The following is a 22,348-nucleotide window of genomic DNA, read 5'->3' on the forward strand; positions in this document are numbered from 1 at the left end:
AGTCCATTTTCAGACAGTATGGACATATTTAGCTGAATAGTCTGCAAAGTCCCCTGAGTTCGAATGCCATTGGTGTTCATTTGGGAAATGTAGATGAATTAAGTGTGGAGGGAAATGTGGTGTTATTATTGGTGAGCAAAACACCACAAGTTTGACAGTTATTTCTCTCCTTTGCTCTACTATTCTCGTCCCACCTGGCGTAAATGTAACTCCAGGCCCACAGTGTTATTGCTTACTTTTGAACTGCCTGACAAGGTCAGTTTAGGGGTAACTGGGCGATGGGCAGCAAGCACCAATGACATCCAAACCCCTAGAATGAATATGTAAAGCATGGATTTATGGACGAGCAGTCCCCAGGTTGTGTAAGGATTCTGTTCCTGAGAACTGTCTAAAAGCTGGCTTCACCATGTCCAAAACATTTACTTTCTATAGTAACCCATTTCCTATTGCTCTACATACACTCATTATAATTCTTTCATTTCATTAAATAATCACCCTAACATTACCTGTAATTAAATTAATGGAATATATACTGTATCAAGTTATTAATGAATTCTGTGAAACATTTTATTGTTGTTACTACCAGCTTGAAAAAGCTTTAAAAATGTATCTGAGAAGTCGGATTTCAGTAAATCAAGTCATTCATAACTCAGGGAGACCCTATACTCCTCACAACTGTCCTTTTGCTGACCGTAGGGGCTGTTATACTGTACACAGGGCAGCTGTGAATTAGTGGTCACCAATGCATTAATGTGCCTCTGTTTTTTTTTACAGACTCACCGCCATTCCTTCACTGCCCAATACACACTGTGTAATCTACACACATGGTAAGTGAATTACTTCACTGGTAAATTTCTGATAGTGTAAATGGATTAGTTTTTCACAGCGACAGTTTAATAGACTCACCTAAAGCTACCTGCAGTATTGTGGCAGCTGCACTGTTGGCCATAGTGTCAGGTAAGCAATTGGTTATTGGTCTATTATTGTCACATGTACTGAGATACAGTGAAAAACTTTGTTTGCATGCCATCTAGACAGATCGTTCCAAAACATCAGTACATCGAGGTAGTACAAAGAGAAAAACAATAACAGAATGCAGAATATAGTGTTACAGTTACAGAGAAAGTGCAGTGCAGGTAGACAAATAAAACTGGGACCCAAAATTGAGGCAATTCCAGTTAAAGTTCCTCATGCTAATATTGTGTCAGACTTAGATTGTGACCTGCAACAATTGTGATGCTTGTTTCAAAAGTTAGATCACGTCAGGTTTAGACAGTTAAATAACTTTGGAATGACAGTTTGGAGGTAAATGCATATATTCAGCACAAAAGGACACATGCTTTGTATTCCAGTGTCCATGCTGGGTCACCTTCTGTAAAAGTGACATGAATTGATGTAGCACAAGCCCTGGTTCTTCTTGCTACAGAGTCAGAAGGTTGTAGGTTGACAACCAGACCCAGAAGGCGAATATGATCAATGTTGACACTTGAGTGTGGCATTGACAGATGCAGTGCTATGAGAGAGATTGCCTTTCAGATGAGGTTTAAACTAAGGTCCATTGGCCTTCTTGGGTGGGGGTGAATGACCCCAGAGCACTGACCACAGATGAGTCTTCCAAGTACTCTAGCTGATATTTCTCAACCAAAAAGATGACCTATAAGCAGAAAATGCTGGAAACACTCAGCAGGTCAGGCAGTGTCCATGGAACGAGAGGCAGAGTTAATATTTCAGGTCTGAGACCCTTTGTTAGAAAAGGGAAAAAGAGTAAAACAAGTTTGTTTTCAGTTGTAAGAGATGGTGGGGGAGGGATGGGGAGAACAAGGGAACTATCTCTGATAGGATGAGACCAACTGGGTGAATGGTGGAGATAAAAAAAGCCCAGAACACTGTTTGTGGTTTGGACTCCCATGATCAGAGATATTTGCTTTGTTGTACCTACTCAACCTCCCTCCTGCTAAAAAAACAATTTGTTTTTTCTCTCTCTCCCAGTTCTGACAAAGGGAACCAAAGAGAGAAAAAGAAGTTGGACCTGAAACGTTAACTGTTTCTCTTTCCACAGATGCTGCCTGACCTGCTGAGTATTTCCAGCATTTCCTGTTTTTATTTCAGATTTCCAGCATCTGAAACACAAAATCTCTGAGTTTCTGGGAGATTGCTGTTGGTGAATTGCCTGCAATGTTGCCCCTGTTAAAAATTACTAAAAGTACTTCATTTGGATTTCATCATCAGTCCTTCAGAAAGGAACGAGTTATCAGCCAACTATTCCAAGCCAGAAGTTCAGTGCTATCATCCACAATGCCATGGCTGACATAAGAACAGAAAATGCTGGGAATACTTAGCAGGTCAGGCAGTATTCGTGGAGAGAGAATTCTCCTGACCAGCCGAAAATTCCCAGCATTTTCTGGAGGTTTATTTCCATTGTTCAGTATCTGCTTCATTGTGCTTTGGGGCCATAGCTGACAAATGTGTTGCATGCAATTGAGTGACCGTTCTGGAGTGACTGCTCTGCTGGGAGACATTGAGGATGGTGGTAGCAGGGTGAGCAGGATGGGAATGAGATGGTGGCCAAACTGGTTGGAGAGGTCCACCACAGGGAAGAAAGAGCCAATTAGAATAGCTGCCCATAACTGTGATTACGTTCCATGTTTCCTTACAACATAGAAGCTGGCCATTTCAGTTCACCGAATCCATCTCCCCACATTCCCATCAACTCTCCTCAGATTCTACCACTCACCTACGTAGAACATAGAACATTACAGCACAGTACAGGCCCTTCGGCCCACAATGTTGTGCTGACATTTTATCCTGCTCTAAGATCTAGCTACTCCTTCGCTCCCACATAGCCCTCCATTTCTCTATCATTCATGTGTCCCTAATGTATCTGCCTCCACAACCTCAGCCGGTGGTGCGTTCCATGCACCCACCACTCTCTGTGTAAAAAACTTACCCCTGACATCACCCTTATACCTTCCTCCAATCACCTTAAAATTATGTCCCCTCATGTTAGCCATTGTTGCCCTGGGAAAAAGTCTCTGACTGTGCTCTCGATCTATGCCTCTTATCATCTTGTACACCTCTATCAGGTCACCTCTCATCCTCCTTCTCTCCAAAGAGAAAAGCCCTAGCCCACTCAACCTATCCTCGTAAGACATGCTCTCCAATCCAGGCAACATCCTGGTAAATCTCCTCTGCACCCTCTCTCAAGCTTCCACATCCTTCCTGCAGTGAGGCGACCAGAACTGAACACAATACTCCAAGTGTGGTCTAACCAGAGTTCTATAGAGCTGCAACATCACCTCGTGGCTCTTGAACTCAATCCCCCAACTAATGAAGGCCAACACACCATATGCCGTCTTAACAACCCTATCGACCTGCACAGCAACCTTGAGGGATTGATGGATGTAGACCCCAAGATCCCTCTGTTCCTCCACACTGCTAAGAGCTGCTACATGTCAGCGGCAACCTACAGCAGCCAATTAACTTACCAACCTCAGCATCTGTGGGAGGAAACCAGAGCACCCAGAGGAAGGCCATGCAATCACAGGGAGAGTGTGCAAAGGATTGAACCCAGGTCACTGGGGCTGTGAGGCAGCATTTGTGTTAGCGGTAGCAATGTGCCACCTGCTGAGCACCGTGGTATAACAGGGTGAAAAAACACAATGATGCTAGAGGAACTCAGCAGGCCAGGCAGCATCCGTGGAGAAAAGCAGGCGGTCAACGTCTCAGGTCAGGACCCTTCTTCAGGACTGAAGATAGGAAAAGGGGAAGCCCAGTAAATAGGAGGGAAAAGCAGAGCAGTGATAGGTGGACAGAAGAGGGGAGGCTGGGTGGACACAAGGTGGTGATAGGTAGATGCAGGTAAGAGATAGTGACAGGCAGGTGCAGGGGAGGAGGGGAGAGCAGATCCACCGGGGGATGGATCAAAGGTAAGGAGAGAATGGAAAAAAAAGGAAGAAAAAAAGAGGCTAGGAAAGGGAAGAAGAGAAGAAGCGTGGTGGGGTGGGGGCTTCATTTGTTTCTGTAGTATAACAGGGAACTTCCTGGGTTTGATCCAAATGTTCTCATAACCTGTGAAAGTAACGGAGCTCAGGGGACTGTGTTCTAAACTCTCGGCTCCGGAATGCAGGCCTGCCTTTGTGCCACAGAACTCAAAGTGGGGCTTGTGGCCAAGCTTGGGACTTTCAGGGACTCCCCTTAGTCCATGTGCAGGTGACATCAAGATTAGTTGAAGTCTGACACCTGTAGTCTGGAAGGGTGAATACATAACAGTCTTTGTCCCAGAGAAAGGAAATGGAAAAAAACTAGAGGGCAGAGGTTTAAGGTGAGAGGAGAAAGGTTTAAAAGGGAGTTGAGGGGCGACTTCTTCACCCAGAGGGTGGTCAGAATATGGAACAAGCTGCCGGAGGAAGTGGTTGAGGCGGGTGCAATAACAATATTTAAAAGACATTTTTATAGGTACATGGGTAGGAAAGGTTTAGAGGGATATGGACCAAATGTGGGCAAACGAGAGTAGCTTAGATGGGTATCTCCATCGGCATGGATGAGTTGGGCTGAAGGGCCTGTTTCTGTGCTGTATAGCTTTATGACTCTATGACTCTACCAGAGTGTGATCCTTGGAAATATTTCCAGAGAGGCCCTGGTAGTTTATTGATGGAGAATTGTAGCCTTGAGCTGCAACGGGAAAGCAGGAGGGTAGAGAATAAGTCCTGCACTTCAAGTGGGGACAATCTTCCGAAGTTTTTCTTGGGTTGGATCTCACTGAATCTTGTCCATTATTCCAAGCCGGGTCAGGCTAGATAGACCCGGTCTTACAGTGTGTAGATCCACTGGGCCAAATCTGCCGCCAGGTTCTCAGTGGAATCCAGAGTTGGAGCCTGGTCCTGCTGAGAGTTCACAACATTATGCCAAATCAGACTGCATACCCTGAGGATTGAAGGGCAAAGGATTAAGAGGCAAAATATAATATGTTACTTGATCAAAAGTCCTTTGGTTTTTTTACATATTTCCCAGTGTTTTTATCTTCCTTTAGTTAACTTTTATTTAATTTGGATTTTTTTTACTTTATTTTTAATAGTTTAATATTTTTAATAGTAATAGTGAATACCAGGAACATTATAAATCAATGACAGCTTCTACAGTTGGTGTCACCGTACCCCCAGCTTTCCTGTTTGTCTCCGGGCTCTTCTCGGGGTGAGGCCTCCTCATTAACCAATTCTACATCCAAATAATGACGGCCTTCAGCTCTGTCCTCAGCTCCTTACCATTACCTTTCCAAAGCAGATAGAAAGAGGTGTGTTTTGAGAAAGCACAGATTGAGAAAGATCTGCCACCTGGTGGTGACGAACAGTATTAAACCAAGCAGCACTCTTTTTATTCACTCATATTTTACAAGGTATCGCTGGCAAGGGCAACATTTATTGCGCCTTTCCTAATTGCCCTTGGGAAGATGGTGGTGAGCCATGCTGAAGTTCTTCTGGTGAATGTACTTCCATAACCCTGTTGGGTAGAGAGTTCCAGGAGTTAGATCCAGTGACAATGGAGGAACATGGATATATCTTAAAGTTAGGATAGTATGGGATTTGGAGGGAATCCCACAGGAGATGATCGTCCATTGTACCTACTGCCCTTGGTCTTCATACTGGTCATGGCTTTGGGAGGTTCTGTCAGTGGTATAACAAGTAACTGTGGTGAATTTCAGCACCAACCACTATGTGTGACCGTTAACTCCACAATTGGGATGTACTGTCAAGCACCTTCTTAAAATTTGGCTGCCAGTGAAAATCATCTCCATCTTACACTTGCTCCATGGCAGTACACAAGCCATTATACTAATCTATGGGTCTGCAACAGAACGGATCTCAGTGAAGACTCCAGTCAAAGAAGTCTGTGTCATTGCCCGAAAACCTTCCTCAATCTTTCTCACCGAAAGTTGGACCTCATCTTCAACATTCTTCCTGGGGTATTGGAGCTAATGGTCAGAACTGATGGGGAAATCTTCATCCTACAGCAATTACACTCCAGAACCAAGGTCACCTGAACTTCAGGAGTCAAGCTGCAGTGTACAGACAGTTTGCACGTGCTCAGATCATCAAGTCCGTCACCCAAGCGTGCAAGAGGATCATCTACTAGCCTGGCTCTGCTGCACCCCACTGTCCTCCAAAAATAATGTCCACTGCAACACCCTGGAAAATGTGGACCACTCCCCATATTTTGGGTACCTCTCTCAGTGAAGGCAGACATCAATGACGAGAGGAAGAGTATTTGAAGATTGAAACCTCAGACCTGGCACAAAACTTAGAACATAGAACATAGAACGGTATAGCACAGAACAGGCTTTTCAGCCCACGATGCTGTGCTGAACTAATTAAACTAGTAATTAAACACCTAACTAAACTAATCTCTTCTGCCTACACAGTGTCCATATCCTTCCATTCTCTGCACATCCATGTGCCTAACTCAGAGCCTCTTGAACGTCTCTATCATATTTGCCTCCACCACCACCCCTGGCAGTACATTCCAGGCAGCCACCACTCTGTGTATTAAAAAAAACTTGCCCCGTACATCTCCTTTGAACTTAGCCCCTCTCAGCATTCCCTCTAGGATTAGACATTTCGATCCTGGGTAAAAGATATGGGCTGCCTACTTTATCTATGCCTCTCGTACCAGGCCTTCAGCCCACCGAGTCCACGCCAACCATCAATCACCTATTTGTGCCAACCCAACACTAATCCTATTTTATTCTCCCCACATTCCCGTCAATTCTCCCCTAGGTTCCACCGGTCAAGAGTACACTAGGGGCAATTTTACGTACCAACAAGCACATGTTTGGGAGGTGGGTGTAATGTGGAGCCATACAGAAGATGGTTTGTCCTTGGTTGAGACTGTAGAAACAGAAGATAAGATAAGAGAAGATCTTTATTAGTCTCATGTACATCGAAACACATAGTGAAATGCATCTTTTGTGTCGAGTGTTCTGGGGGCAGCCCACAAGTGTCGCCACACTTCCGGCACCAACATAGCATGTCCACAAAGTCAAGTTTATTGTCATCTGCACAAGTACATGTGTGCGCAGGTGCAATGAAGAACTTGCTTGCAGCAGCATCACAGGCACGTAGCATCATACAAGCAGCATTCACAAGAAAAAACATAAATTAAACACAATTTTTACAAGAAGGAACACAATTATAACAAAAAAAAAACAAAAATCAGCCAGGTTACCCTCGCAAAAGGAGCCATAAATTTTTTAAAAAGGTTCCTTTTAACCAAAACCTTTTGCTCTTCCATCTGTGACTCATGGGTGTTTGGGGATTTTGAAATGGTGGGTTTTGAATATTCCCTCATCCCCCTCCAAAGAAGAGTGGTGTTAGGTGGCACTGTGCAGAATAAAGGGCGGCATAGTGGTGCAGCTAATAGAGCTGTCATCTCACAGCTCCAGCAGTCCAGGTTTATTCTGACCTTGAGTGCTGTCTGTGTGGAGCTTGCACGTTCTCCCTGTGACTGTGTAGGTTTCCGCTTGTTGCCTTGTTTCCTCCCACGTCCCAAAGGCATGCAGATTGGTTGGTTGGTTAATTGGCCACTATAGTAGTGTAGGGTGGGTGGTGAAATCTGGAGGGAATTGATGGGAATGTGGGAATAAAATGGGATTAGGGCAGCATTGGTATAAATGGGTGCTTGATGGTTGCTATGGGTTCAGTGGTCTGAGGAGCCTTATCCTGTGTATATGGCTCACTTTGAAAGAACTACTCTATGAAACCTGGTTCTTCTGACCTCTTTATTCCTCAAAACAGGGAACATCTCGCTTTGAACCCACCAGAGGTTAAGAATGCACGGTTGCAGTATGCAGGCTGGGGTGTCCAAGGTCAACAACTGGTGAGTCTAAACTTTGTTTCATTTGTGTTTTTGCCCCTTTGCATTAAAGTTGAGGGGAGTTTTAATTAAGCTGCATGCAAATATGAGAGAGTTGGATAGGATGGAACTACTTCCTCAGCAGAGATGTCAAAATCCAGAGGACGTTAAATTGGTAGAGGGAAGATAATCACAATCCCTTTTACCCATGGGCAAGTGCAGGTGTGAAGTGTCGTGCAAGTAAAAACCCTTACCACATGTACCTGGGTGATCACTTGGTATGTTATAACCTTCAGGGCTATGGACTGAACACTGGGAAGTGGGATTATCCAAGGTATCTCATCTTCAGATGGCATAAATAACCAACTGCATGGTTGTAAATGCCCATGGTTCTGTGATAAAATGGCAGATTGAAAAATTACAAATTTTGCCAAGAATTTTTATATGAATGCAGGTATTTTTTGCTTTGTAATGTTCATTTTCAAGCTCAAGTTCAAGTTTATTCTCATAGGCACACATGCCCAGGTTATAAATGCAATGAAAATTAGTTTTTGCAGCAGCAGCACAGTACAGTACATTACAGACATGACAAACATAACCTAGAACATAGAACGTAACAGCACAATACGGGTCCTTCGGCCCACAATGTTGTGCCGACATTTTATCCTGCTCTAAGATCTATCTAACTCTTCCCTACCACATAGCCCTCCATTTCTCTATCATTCATGTGTCTATTGGTATTGGTATTGGTTTATTATTGTCACTTGTACCGTGGTACAGTGAAAAACTTGTCTTGCATACCAATCGTACAGGTCAATTCATTACACAGTGCAGTTACATTGAGTGAGTACAGGGTGCATTGATGTAGTACAGGTAAAAACAATAACAGTACAGAGTAAAGTGTCACAGCTACAGAGAAAGTGCATTGCAATAAGGTGCATCACAACAAGGTAGATCGTGAGGTCATAGTCCATCTTATTGTATAAGGGAATCATTCAATAGTCTTATCACAGTGGGGTAGAAACTGTCCTTAAGTCTGGTGGTACGTGCCCTCAGCCTCCTGTATCTTCTACCCGATGGAAGAGGAGAGAAGAGAGAATGACCCGGGTGGTTGGGGCCTTTGATTATGCTGGCTGCTTCACCAAGACAGCGAGAGGTAAAGAAGGGGAGGCTGGTGTCCGTGATGTGCTGGGTTGTGTCCACAACCCCCTGTAGTTTCTTGCGGTCCTGGGCAGAGCAGTTGCTGTACCAAGCCGTGATACATCCAGATAGGATGCTTTCTATGGTGCATCGGTAAAAGTTGGTGAGAGTCAAAGGGGACAAACTGAATATCTTTAGCCTCCTGAGGAAGTAGAGGTGCTGGTGAGCTTTCTTGGCCGTGGCATCTACATGATTTGACCAGGACAGGCTGTTTGTGATTTTCACTCCTCGGAACTTGAAGCTCTCAACTCTCTCAACCTCAACACCATTGATGTAGCCAGGTGCATGTACACCACCCCCATTCCTGAAGTCAATGACCAGCTCTTTTGTTTTGTTGACATTGAGAGAAACGTTGTTGTCATGACACCATTCCACTAAGCTCTCTATCTCCTTCCTGTACTCCAGTTCATCACTGTTTAGCGTACAACCCAATGGCATGAAGATAAGATAAGATAAGATAAGATCTTTATTAGTCACATGTACATCAAAACACACAGTAAAATGCATCTTTTGCATAGAGTGTTCTGGGGGCAGCCCGCAAGTGTCACCACGCTTCTGGCGCCAACATAGCATGTCCACAACTTCCTAATCTGTACGTCTTTGGAATGTGGGAGGAAACTGGAGCACCCGGAGGAAACCCATGCAGACACGGGGAGAACGTACAACCTCCTTACAGACAGTGGCCAGAATTGAACCCGGGTCGCTGGCGCTGTAATAGCGTTACGCTAACCGCTACACTACCGTGCCTGCCCTTTCACAGTATCTCACGATACACCTGAATGGTTCATATTTTTAAAACCAGAATCCATTTAACTAAGATTTTAATTGACTTCATCCTATCGCATTCTCATCATTCTCATTTATATTAATAATTTGGATGAGAATGTAGGTGGTATGGTTAGTAAATTTGTGGATGACACTAAAGTTGATGGTATGGTGGACAGTGAAGAAGGTTGTCTAAGATTACAAAGGGATCTTGATCAACTGGGCCAGTGGGCCAAGGGATGGCAGACAGAGTTTAATTCAGATAAATGTGAGGTGTTGCATTTTGTTAAGACAAACCAGGGCAGGCCTTAAGCAGTAAATGGTAGGCCCCTGGGGAGTGCTGGAGAACAGAGAGACCTAGGGGTGTAAGTACATAGTTCCTTGAAAGTGGCGACACAGGTAGATAGGAATGTGAAGAAGGTGTTTGGCACGCTTGCCTTCATTGGTCAGATATTGAGTACTGAAGTTGGGACATCATGTTACGGCTGTACAAGATGTTGGTAAGGCCATATTTGAAGTACTGCGTATAGTTCTGGGCGGCCTGCTATAGGAAAGATATCATTACACTGGAAAGGGCGCAAAAAAAGATTTACGAGGGCGTTACTGGGCCTGGAGGGTTTGAATTACAACGAGAGGCTGGACAGGCTTGGACATTTTTACTCTGGAGTATGGGTGGCTGAGTAGTAACCTTATAGAGGTTTATAAAATCATGAGGTGTTATAGATATTCTTTCCCCCAGGATAGGGGAGTCCAAAATTAGAAGGCATAGGTTTAAAAATTTAAAAGGGACCTGAGGGGCAATCTTTTCACGCAGAGGGTGGTGAGTATATGGAACAAGCTGCCAGCGGAAATGGTACAGGCGGGTACAAATTATGACATTTAAAAGGCATTTGGATAGATGCATGGATAGGAAACGTTTAGCAGCACAAGCAAATTGGATGAGCTTAGTTTGGCAACTTGATCAAGATGGATGCATTGGGCCGAAGGGCCTCTTTTCCATGCTGTATAGCTCTCTGACTGTGACTCTATCACATGTACATGCAACTTATGATCCATTCTCTGCCGTGGCTTGGCATTGCTGCTTCACATCCAGCCAATACCTCAGATGCTTCAAATAACAATTTTCCGCTTTGCACATGGAAGCCAGTATCAAGTATAATCAAAGGAAATTGAGGGACAGAACCTTTCCATTCTTTCAGCTTCCTGGCCTGAGGTGATTTTGGAAGATGGTTGAATACACCTGCCTGCTGATCTGTCTACAAACAGCCAGCATGAGCTGTTGAACAATAATTGTTAAATGAACTATGGGAAGCAGTCACATCTTTACAGTAGTTGCAATGTTACGCATTCCCCAGGGATTATCAGAACATAAATCAACATTACTTGTGCTGTGACCTGCTCCAAACTCACTATTACTAAGGATTCTTCAACAGCAATTGCCATAGAGCCATAAGTAGTCAGAGAGGCATAGGGCGAAACCCATGAGCTCTACTTCTAAATAAACAGGGGTTTCAGGCACATGGGAACCACAATGATCTGAATGGTCCCCACTGAGTCACTATCCATCCTGACTTGGAAATACATCAATAGGCCTTCATTGTAACTGGGTCTGAATCCCAGAACTCCCTCCCCAACAGCACTGTGAGAGTTCCTTCACGAGAGGGACTGCAATGGTTTTGGAAAGTGGCTCACCATCACCTTCTGAAGGCAACTTTTTGGTGAATTTGCATAAAGGAATGTTGAAAGTCAGGTGGTCAAAGAATGTAGTGACATCATCAAATTTATATGAAGTAATAATTATGTAGAAAATGTCATTGTTGGACTAAGAATAAAAACCCTGCGAGAAGCTCCTCTGTCCCATTATTGTAAGTGGAGCTTATCAGAACTTCAGCAATATCCACAATCAATCTTAAGACACATTGCAATCCAACATGTGTAATAAATACATTCCAGACATCCATTTTGTATATTCATATAACAACAACATTGTTGAGCTTTGAATAAGCAATTTACTGCTTGTAAGGAATGAGGATTGGGAACTTGATTCAGGATCAAACAAGACATGAAAATTGTAGCCACTCAGCCTAAACAGGTGCCCATTGTCTTACTGGCAATGGAACAAAGCCGCCGTATGAGATGATATTAAGTAGAATATTCCCTAGAGTTGGGTAAAATGAGCACAGATCTCATTGAAACTTATAAAATTCTTAAAAGGTTTGACAGACTGGATGTTTCCCCTTAGAAATATGGGTCAGTCCAAGAATGGAATTGGAATTGGTTTATTATTGTCACTTGTACCAAGATACAGTGAAAAACTTGTCTTGCATACTGTTCATACAGATCAATTCATTACACTGTGCATTGAGGTAGTGCAAGGTAAAACAATAACAGAATAAAGTATAACAGCTATAGAGAGAGTGCATTGTAGGGAGACAATTAGGTGCAAGGTCATAACGAGCCAGATTGTGAGGTCAAGAGTCCATCTTATTGTTCTTGGGAACCATTCAATAGTCTTATAACAGCAGAACAGAAACTGTCCTTGAGCCTTGTGGTACACAGAACATAGAACATAGAACACTACCGCACAATACAGGCCCTTCGGCCCACAATGTTGTGCCGACATTTTATCCTGCTCTAAGATCTATCTAATCCTTCCCTCCCACATAGCCCCTATTTTCCTATCATTCATGTGTCTATCTTAGAGTCTCTTAAATGTCCCTAATGTATCTGCCCCACAACCTCTGCCGGCAGTGCGTTCCACGCACCCACCACTCTGTGTAAAAAACTTACCCCTGTCATCGCCCTGATACCTTCCTCCAATCACCTTAAAATTATGTCCCCTCGTGTTAGCCATTGTCGGCCTGGGAAAAAGTCTCTGACTGTCCACTCAATCTATGCCTCTTATCACCTTGTACACTTCTATCGTCATCTCTCATCCTCCTTTTCTCCAAAGAGAAAAGCCCTAGCCCACTCAACCTATCCTCATAAGACATGCTCTCCAATCCAGGCAACATCCTGGTAAATCTCCTCTGCACCTCTCTAAAGCTTCCACATCCTTCCTGCAATGAGGTGACCAGAACTGAACACAATACTCCAAGTGTGGTCTGACCAGAGTTCTATAGAGCTGCAACATCACCGCACAGCTCTTGAACTCAATACCCCGACTAATGAAGACCAACACTCCATATGCCTTCTTAACAACCCTATCGACCTTCGTGGCAACCTTGAGGAATTTATGGACGTGGACCCCAAGATCCCTCCACACTGCTAAGAGTCCAGCCATTAACCTTGTATTCTGCCTTTGAATTTGATCTCTTGAAGTGTATCACTTCACACTTGCCTGGGTTGAACTCCATCTGCCACTTCTCAGCCCAGCTCTGCATTCTATCAATATCCTGTTGTAATCTACAGCAACCTTCTACACTATCCACAACACCACCAACCTTTGTATCATCAGCAAACTTACTAACCCACCCTTCCACATCCTTATCCAAGTCATTCATAAAAATCACAAAGAGCAGGGGTCCCAGAACAGATCCCTGCTGAACACCACTGGTCACCGACCTCCAGGCAGAATACGATCCATCTACCACCACCCTCTTTCCTCTACGGGCAAGCCAGCTCTGAATCCATACAACCAAGTTTTCCTGAATCCCATGCCTCCTGACTTTCTGAATAAGCCTTCCATGAGGAACCTTATCAAACGCCTTACTAAAATCCATGTACACCACATCCACTGCTCTACCTTCATTGATGTGCTTTGTCACGTCCTCAAAGAATTCAATCAGGCTCGTGAGGCACGACCTACCCCTCACAAAGTCAGGCTGACTATCGCTAATTAGCCTATGCTTTTCTAAATGCCTATAAATCCTGTCTCGAAGAACCTTCTCCAGTAATTTGCCCACCACTGTAGTAAAACTCACTGGTCTCTAATTCCCAGGGTTATCCCTACTCCCTTTCTTAAACAAAGGAACAACATTTGCCACCCTCCAATCATCTGGCACTACTCTTGTGGCCAGTGAAGATGCAAAGATTGTCGCCAAAGGTACAGCAATCTCTTCCCTAGCTTAACAGTAATAATCTTGGATATATCCCGTCTGGCCCCGGTGACTTATCTATCTTAATGTTTTTCAATAGACCCAGCGCATCCTCTTTCCTCACATCGACATGCCCTAGCATATCAGCTGTTGTACACCGTCCTCACAAACGTCAAGGTCTCTCTCTCTGGTGAATACTGAAGCAAAGTATTCACTGAGGCCCTCCCCTACCTATTCCGACTCCAGGCACATGTTTCCTCTTATCCCCGATCGGTCCTACCCTCACTCTAGTCATCCTTTTATTCTTCACATGTGTGGAACGCCTTGGGGTTTTCCTTGATCCTACTCGCCATGGACTTCTTATGCCCCCTTCTAGCTCTCCTAAGTCCATTCTTAAGATCCCACCTGGCTGCCTTGTAACTCCCCAGAGCCCTGTCTGATCCCTGCTTTCTAAACCTCAGGTAAGCTTCTTCCTTCCTCTTCACTAGATATTCTACATCTCGTGTCAACCACGGTTCCTTCACTCTACCATCCTTACCCTGCCTCAATGGGACAAACTTATCCAGAGCCCCATGCAAGTGTTCCTTAAACAACCTCCACATTTCCATTGTGCACTTCCCCAAGAACATCTTTTCCCAATTTTCTCTCCCAAGTTCCTGCCTAATAGCATCATAATTCCCCCTCCCCCAGTTAAGTACTTTCTCATATCATCTCCTCCTATCCCTCTCCAAGGCTATGGTAAAGGTCAAGGAGTTATGGTCACTATCTCCAAAATGTTCTCACACCGAGAGATCTGAAACCTGATCAGGCTCACTGCCTAGTACCAGGTCCAGTGTGGCCTCTCCTCTAGTCGCCCTGTCCACATACTGTGACAGGAATCCTTCTGTACACACTGAACAAACTCCATCCCATCTATCCCCTTTACATGAAGGAGGTGCCAATCAATATTAGGGAAGTTGAAATCACCCATGACAACAACCAGGTTGTTTTTGCAGCTCTCCAAAATCTGCCTCCCGATCTGCTCCTCAGCATCTCTGCTGCTACTGGGGAGGGGGTCTGTAGAATACTCCCAATAGAGTGATCACTCTCTTTCTGTTTCTGACTTCCACCCACACTGACTCAGTGGACAACTCCTCCAGGACAACCTCCTTTTCTACAGCTGTGACACTGTCCCTGATCAGCAAAGCCACTCCCCCACCTCTTACCTCCGCCTTTGTCCCTTGTGAAACATCCAAACCCTGGAATATCCAGCAGCCACTCCTGCCCTTGCAACAGCCAAGTCTCTGTAATGGCCACCACATCACAGTTCCACATACTTACCCACTCTCTAAGTTCATCACCCTTGTTTCTGATACTTCTCACATTAAAGTAGACACACTTCAGCCCATCCAACTGACTGCAATTTTGCCCTTTCAACTGCCTATCCTTCCTCACAGTCTTTCTACACTCTGCATCTACCTGTACACTAAATGAACCAAGCTCTGACCTATCACTCTGGTTCCCATCCCCCTGCAAAACTAGTTTAGACCCTCACCAACAGTTCTAGCAAACCTGTCAGCAAGAATATTGGTCCCCCTCCAGTTCAGCTGTAACCCATCCCTTTTGTACAGGTCGTACCTTCCCCAGAAGAGATCCCAATTATCAACAAATCTGAAACCCTCTCCACTGTACCAATTTCTCAGCCATGCATTCATCTGCAAAATCATCCTATTCTTACCCTCACTGGCACATGGCACAGGCAGCAATCCAGAGATTACTATCCTTGAGGTCCTGCTTTGCAGCTTCCTACCTAACTCCCTATATTCCCTCTTCAGGACCTCATCGCTTTTCCTACTTATGTCATTGGTACCAATATGTACCATAACCTCTGGCTGTTCACCCTCCCCCTTCAGAATGCTGTGGACTCGATCTGAGACATCCCTGACCCTGGCACCAGGGAGGCAACATACCATCCAGGAGTCTCTTTCACATCCACAGAATCTCCTGTCTGCCCCTCTTACTATGGAATCCCCTATCACTAACGCTCTCTTCTTCTCCCCCCTTCCCTTTTGCACCACACGACCAGGCTCAGTGCCAGAGACCTGGTCACTGCAGCTTTCCCCTGGTAGGCCGTCCCTCCCAACAGTATCCAAAGCAGTATATCTGTTATTGAGGGGAACGGCCACAGGGGTACTCTGCACTATCTGCCTATTCTAAGACACTTACTGGAGACTTACCTTCGCCTCTTCTCACTGATGCCAAAGCCTCAGCTCCCCACTCTAACATTGGCCACTCACATAATGGCGGCTCCCAAAATGGCTGCTCCGCTTATACTTGCCTTACCTTTATTTGCTGCTGTTGATAAGCCAATCAGCAGGTAACAATTTGAAAATGTGCCTCGTTTAGACTCTTGCAAGGTGAAACTCACCAGCTCAGGCACAGAGACTCACCTTTTTTCAAGCGTCCTGCTCAAAATCTCGCTCTAACTCCCTTACATGCTTTCAGGATTTTGTATCTTCTGCCCGATGGGAGAGGGGAGAAGAGAGAATGTCCAGGGTGGGTGGGGTCTTTGATTATGCCGGCTGTCTATCGTGGCAGCGAGAAGTATAGACAGAGTCCATGGAGGGGACGCTGGTTTCCGTGATGTGCTGAGTTGTGTCCATGACTCTCTGCAGTTTCTTGTGGTCCTGGGCAGAGCAGTTGCCGTACCAAGCCATGATGCATGCAGATAGGATGCTTTCTATGGTGCATCGATAAAAATTGGTGAGTGTCAAAGGAGACATGCCAATTGAGGAGGAGACACTGAGGACTGAGAAGAGGAAGGTGTTGAACCTTTGTAATTCTCCACCATTGAGGGTTATGGAGGTTCAATCATTCAGTCAGAACTGAAATTGATAGATTCCTGAATTTTCCTTGAAGTTCAGAAGAATGAGAGGTGAGATTCAAACATATAAGACCCTCAGGCAGCTTAATAGAGTAAATATTGAGATGTTCTTACTAGTGGGAAAGTCAAGAACAAGGGGCATAGCTGTAATATAAGGGGCCAGTCAAGTAAAACTGAGGTGTGTCGACATTTCTTCTCTCACGTGACAGTGAATCGCTGGAATTCTCTGCCCCTGAGGGTGGTGGAGGCCAGATCATTAAGTATATTTAAGTCGGAGATCGATATATATTTAAAAGTTTGAGGAACTGAAGATTATGGAGAACTGGCATTGAAGAGGAATTGAGGCCAGCATAGATCAGCCATGATCACATTGAATGGCAGAACAGACTTGAGGGGCCAAGTGGCCTACTTCTCCTATTGGATTGGCACTGGTGGAAGTTAAAGACAATAAAAGCTATTAATTTTAATATTAAAGACAAAACATGAAGTAGAGCACAAAAACCAAAAACTTCCTAGCTACGTGTTCAGTCTGGAGTTACTGCATTTCAAAGGCTGGATGAGTTTGCAACTGTTGGTCACAGCCAGCATGACTCGAGCACACTACCCTTGAGGTGAAAAACTCTGCAGCTTCAACCAGGCTTTTCCAAATGGAGGGACAGAGGAAGGGAAGGAGGGAGGGAGGGGGAGAGAGAGAGAGAGAGAGGGGGGGGAAGAGAAAGAAAGAGAGAGAGGGAGATAGAGAGAGTGTATTCAATCTTTCCACCTCTACAGTGTCAGCAGCAGAAACTGTAACCGCTTCAGTCTGATGAAATCCCCATTTTACAGTCTGTCACCAATTTATGGGCTGACTTTTCATTTTGAGGAGTAATTCTTTCAACGCCTGAGGCTGTCAGCACTATCTGTCATCGGAGTTCTCTTCTGCACCAGTTGGCCACAGGCTAGACAGTGGCCCACAGCCTGTTGCACTAACATTGCTTCAGCTAATACCTTTGACAAATCTTGAGGATGTCCATACTGACAGCAACCTTTAGTTTTTTGATGATAGCGTTTTAGATGCATGACGTGCATACATCCAAGTGTTATCATTTTCTGTGTTAGTACATAATTTAGCCCACAGAAAGAGGTCTAGTTTTATGTGCTGTTATGCTGGACTCATTAACTCATTTATAATGAGTGAGTTGATCTGTACATTTTCTTTGATTACAATGATCAGAGGAAACAGCCCCACACCTTTGCTTTATATAACTCATTTACTGTAGAAATATGGCCAAGACTGGTTTATCACCATTAAAAACAGAAAATAGGCACTTGAGGCACATGTTTGGTTAAAATGGTAGGTTTAAGGAGTAGATTTTAAGGCAGAAGAAGCAGAGGTTAAAGGTGGAGGGATTCCTGAGCTAAGGTGTTAGCCAGGCAAAGGAATGGCCAATAATGTTTGGGTGATGGTGCCAAGAGGAGGCTGGGGAGAGAACATAGAAGACTTCAAGGAGGGGCAGGCCGATAGAGCTGGGAGGTACACCGAGATCCTAAGAGCTGACGAAGGGACTTAAACGCAACAGGTTTAAATCAGATGTGTGCTTAGTGTGGCTGGGAGTCGATCGAGATCAGCCAGGAAAGGAGGTGAATGGGAAATGGGAGAGAGCAGGTAAGCAAAGTAATATTCCAAGTCTTGCCCATTCTGAACTTGTTAGTTCAATACTATCTCACCATGGTTCAAAATCTTTAAATAAACAAATATACAATGCAATGGTGGACAACAGTAAAAATCCCAACAACTATGATAGTTATGAGGTCCAAGGTAGAAGATACAGGAGCCTGAGGATACATACCACCAGGCTGAAGGACAACTTCTATCCCACTGTGATAAGACTATTGACCTGTTCCCTTATACGATGAGAGGGACTCTGACCTCACGATCTACCTTGTTGTGACCTTGCACCCTATTGCACTGCATTTTCTCTGTAGCTGTGATACTTTACTCTGTACTGTTATTGATTTTACCTGTACTACCTCAATGTACTCTGTACTAACTCAATATAACTGCACTGTGTAATGAATTGACCTGTACAATCACTATGCAAGACAAGTTTTGCACTGTACCTCGGTACAAGTGACAGTAATAAACCAATACCAAAAAGCCGAAAATTGATTAATTACCACTTGTCCCAGGCCTTTCTCTGACTGAAAGCGCTGTACTTTGCTGTACATATGAGCAGTTCAGTTGTAAGGCCTTCATTGTTAATCCTTTTGAAGAATGAAGGGGCTAACTTTTTGCTGGAGGCCTGATATTTAATGTTGTCTTGGTTTGTTAGAAGTTCCTCCTTGAGAGAAATTCAGTAGAGATTCAGATTCAGAATCAAATTAGCTTTTTGTCATATACACAATGAAATTCCTTGCACACATGAAGCTCACTGAGTAAACAGTAAACGTGGTAATAATAAGTGCAACAATAAATGAAATGAGTGCAGAACTGCAGAATGGTGCAAAAATTGCAGTGCAGTCTGAAGTAGTACAAAGAGAAATGCTAAAGTGACAATAACAAAATAATCGAGAGAGTCCAAGAACTTGGCAACGCCACCAGGAAGGGGGTGTGAAAGAAGTAATGGGTTCAGAAGTTTGATAGCAGTGGGGAAGAAGCTGTTCTTAAGTCTGGATGACTGGACTTTCAATCTCCAGTATCTTCTCCCAGAACGTAGAAGAGGTCCCACTGTAAGGGTTGAATCCAGTGAGGTGCCATAACAGCTGCATGTGGACCTTGTGATCAGATGCCTGGAATGCCATCTGCTTGACCCCTTCACCATCGGAGTTGCCTCAACCCAGCTCTCCTCCCCACCCCAATGAACCATCAAAATCCCCCGCGCTTCAATTGGAACCCCAACCCTTGTTTGGGTTCTGTCCATAACTGATCCTTCACTCAACTTTTATACTGCTCCTGAGGACATGGTGTCCTATGCAGTGGCCTCCTGTTGCAGGCTTCCCCACTCGACCTTCAGCCATTCAATGAACCTGCCTGGAGGCAGGAAACCAACAGAAGGCTATTTAACGGCAGTGTGTGTGGAAATCCTGTTCTTCCCCAGTACAGTCCCATCGTACAAAATTAGCCTGGAGGCTTAAATCCAGGATATTAATTCTTTTGTTGGCTCGAGTGACTTCTACCCAGGTAATAATCCGCCCACGCACTTTTTGCAGTGTTATAGGAGAGCCTCTTCAAGGAAGACAAGTCTTTGGCTTGATCAATTTGATGGGCGTACTCTCTCTAAATCTCAGCTGAAGCCCTCACAGCACAACTGCATCAACAGTGAAAGACAGGTGTCAGCCATTTATCAGAACAACCACTGGAAAAGGATTTTTTTTAATTTTATGAGTACATTTGGAAAATTCTCTCAGTAATTGCACGCAATTCAATCTTCCACTTCTTGAAGCTGAATTTCTATTGGGAGACAGTTACTAGGAAAGAGTGAATAAAATCCAACAGTGCACAAGGACTCTGCAGGTTGAGTTGCCACCTCACAGCTCCAGGGATCAGGGTTCAATCCTGACCTGCATTGCTGTCTATGAGGAGTGTCTATGTTCTCCCTGAGAACTTCAAGCATTTAGTTCTTGAACCAACCTGCACAACCCTAATCACCACCAAACCAGGAGATCCACTCCTTACTGAAGTCTAGGACAGCAGTATTCAAATCAGGTGACCCTGACCTTCACAAGAAATTGAGATATGACCTCTGTAAAGCTATCGGAGATGCCAAGAGACAATACAAAATCGAGTCCCAGACCAGCCGTCAGTTGTGGCAGGGCTGACATGCTATAAAGGGCTACAAAACGAATTCGGGCAGCATCACCGACAACAGCGCATCCCTTTCTGATGAGCTTAACACATTCTATGCACATTTTAAACAGATGGGGATTGATATGTCACCACCCACCCCAGTAGCCTCCAATGCACCGGAACCCATAGTCAATGTTGAGGACGTAAGATCAGTCTTCCGGACAGTGAACTCATGGAAAGCATCTAGACCGGATGGTGTCCCTGGCCATGTTCTTAGATCCTGTGCGGATCAGCTGGTGGGGGTATTTGCAGATATTTTTACCATCTCCTTGCTTCAATCTGAGGTTCCCACCTGTTTTAAGAAGACCACTATCATCCCGCTACCTCAGAAAAACAAAGTAACATGCCTTAATAACTACCGACCGGTGGCTCTGACATCCACCATTATGAAGTGCTTCAAGACGCTGGTTATGGCACACATTAACTCCAGCCTCCCAGACAACCTGGACCCACTGCAATTCGCCTATCGCCAAAACAGGTCTACAGCAGATGCCATCTCCCTGGCCCTACACTCGTCTCTGGAGCATCTGGACAGTAAAGACACCTACGTTAGACTATTGTTCATTGACTACAGCTCCACCTTCAATAATATAATTCCAAGCAAAATCATCACCAAACTCTGAGGCCTGGGACTCAACACTTCCCTTTGCAACTGGATCGTTGACTTCCTGACCAACAGTCCATAATCAGTGAAGATAGGCAGCAATAACTCCGGCACGATAATTCTCAACACTGGTGCCCCACAAGACTGCATCCTCAGCCCCTTACTCTACTGTCTATATACTTATGACTGCATGGCCAGATTCTGCTCTAACTGCATCTACAAGTTTGCAGATGATACCACTGTAGTGGGTCATATCTCAACTTATGATGAGTCGGAGTACAGGAAGGAGATCGAGAGCTTAGTGACATGGTGTCATGACAACAACCTTTCCCTCAGTGTCAGCAAAACAAAAGAACTGATCAGTGATCTCAGGAAGGGGGATGGCAATCATGCTCCTGTCTACATCAGTGGTGCTGAGGTCAAGAGGGTTGAGAGCTTCAAGTTCCTAGGAGTGAACATCACCAATAGCCTGTCTTGGTCCAACCATGTAGATGCTGTGGTCAAGAAAAGTCACCAGCACCTCTACTTCCTCAGGAGGCTAAAGAAATTTGGCATGGCCCCTTTGACGCTCACCAACTTTTATCGATGCACCATAGAAAGCACCCTATCTGGATATATCATGGTTTGGTATGGCATCTGCTCTGCCCATGACCACAAGAAACTGCAGAGAGTTGTGGACACAGCTCAGCACATCATGGAAACCAGCCTCCCCTCCATAGACTCTATACTTCTCGCTGCTTCAGTAAAGCAGCCAACATAATCAATGACCCCAGACATTCTCTCTTCTCCCCTCTCCCATCGGACAGAAGTTACAGAGCCTGAAAGCATGTACCACCAGGCTCAAGGACAGTTTCTATCTCACTGTTGTAAGACTATTAAACAGGTCCCTCATACAATAAGATAATTACCTAACAATCTACCTTGTTTTGACCTTGCACCTTACTGTCTACCTGCACTGCACTTTCTCTGTAGCTGTGACTCTTTATTCTGCATACTGTATTGTCTTTACCTTGTACTACCTCAATGCACTGTGTCATGAATTGACCTGTACGATCGGTATGCAAGACAAGTTTTTCACTGTACCTCAATACAAGTGACAATAATAAACCAATACCAACTCCTCTGCATAGCAACACTATCAGCACTTTGCACTACAATGGACTTTTTTTTTGTTCTGTGTTCTTTCTTGTATAATTTTGTATAATTCA

At 44.5% G+C, this 22,348-nt stretch overlaps 1 protein-coding gene across 5 annotated transcripts in view; it reads left to right on the forward strand.

Annotated features, from left to right (window-relative positions):
* The window catches only part of dpp6a (dipeptidyl-peptidase 6a), a 546,960-nt gene that overhangs the window by 379,641 nt on the left and 144,971 nt on the right, over positions 1-22,348 (forward strand). For all 5 annotated transcript variants that reach the window (XM_052015996.1, XM_052015997.1, XM_052015998.1 and 2 more), the window contains 2 exons: positions 775-827; positions 7,788-7,869. In XM_052015996.1, coding sequence (XP_051871956.1) covers positions 775-827; positions 7,788-7,869 — 135 coding nt within the window. The remainder of the gene's footprint in view (positions 1-774; positions 828-7,787; positions 7,870-22,348) is intronic.

The sequence above is a fragment of the Pristis pectinata genome, chromosome 5 (assembly GCF_009764475.1).
Source record: "Pristis pectinata isolate sPriPec2 chromosome 5, sPriPec2.1.pri, whole genome shotgun sequence".
In the NCBI taxonomy this organism is placed as follows: Eukaryota; Metazoa; Chordata; class Chondrichthyes; order Rhinopristiformes; family Pristidae; genus Pristis; species Pristis pectinata.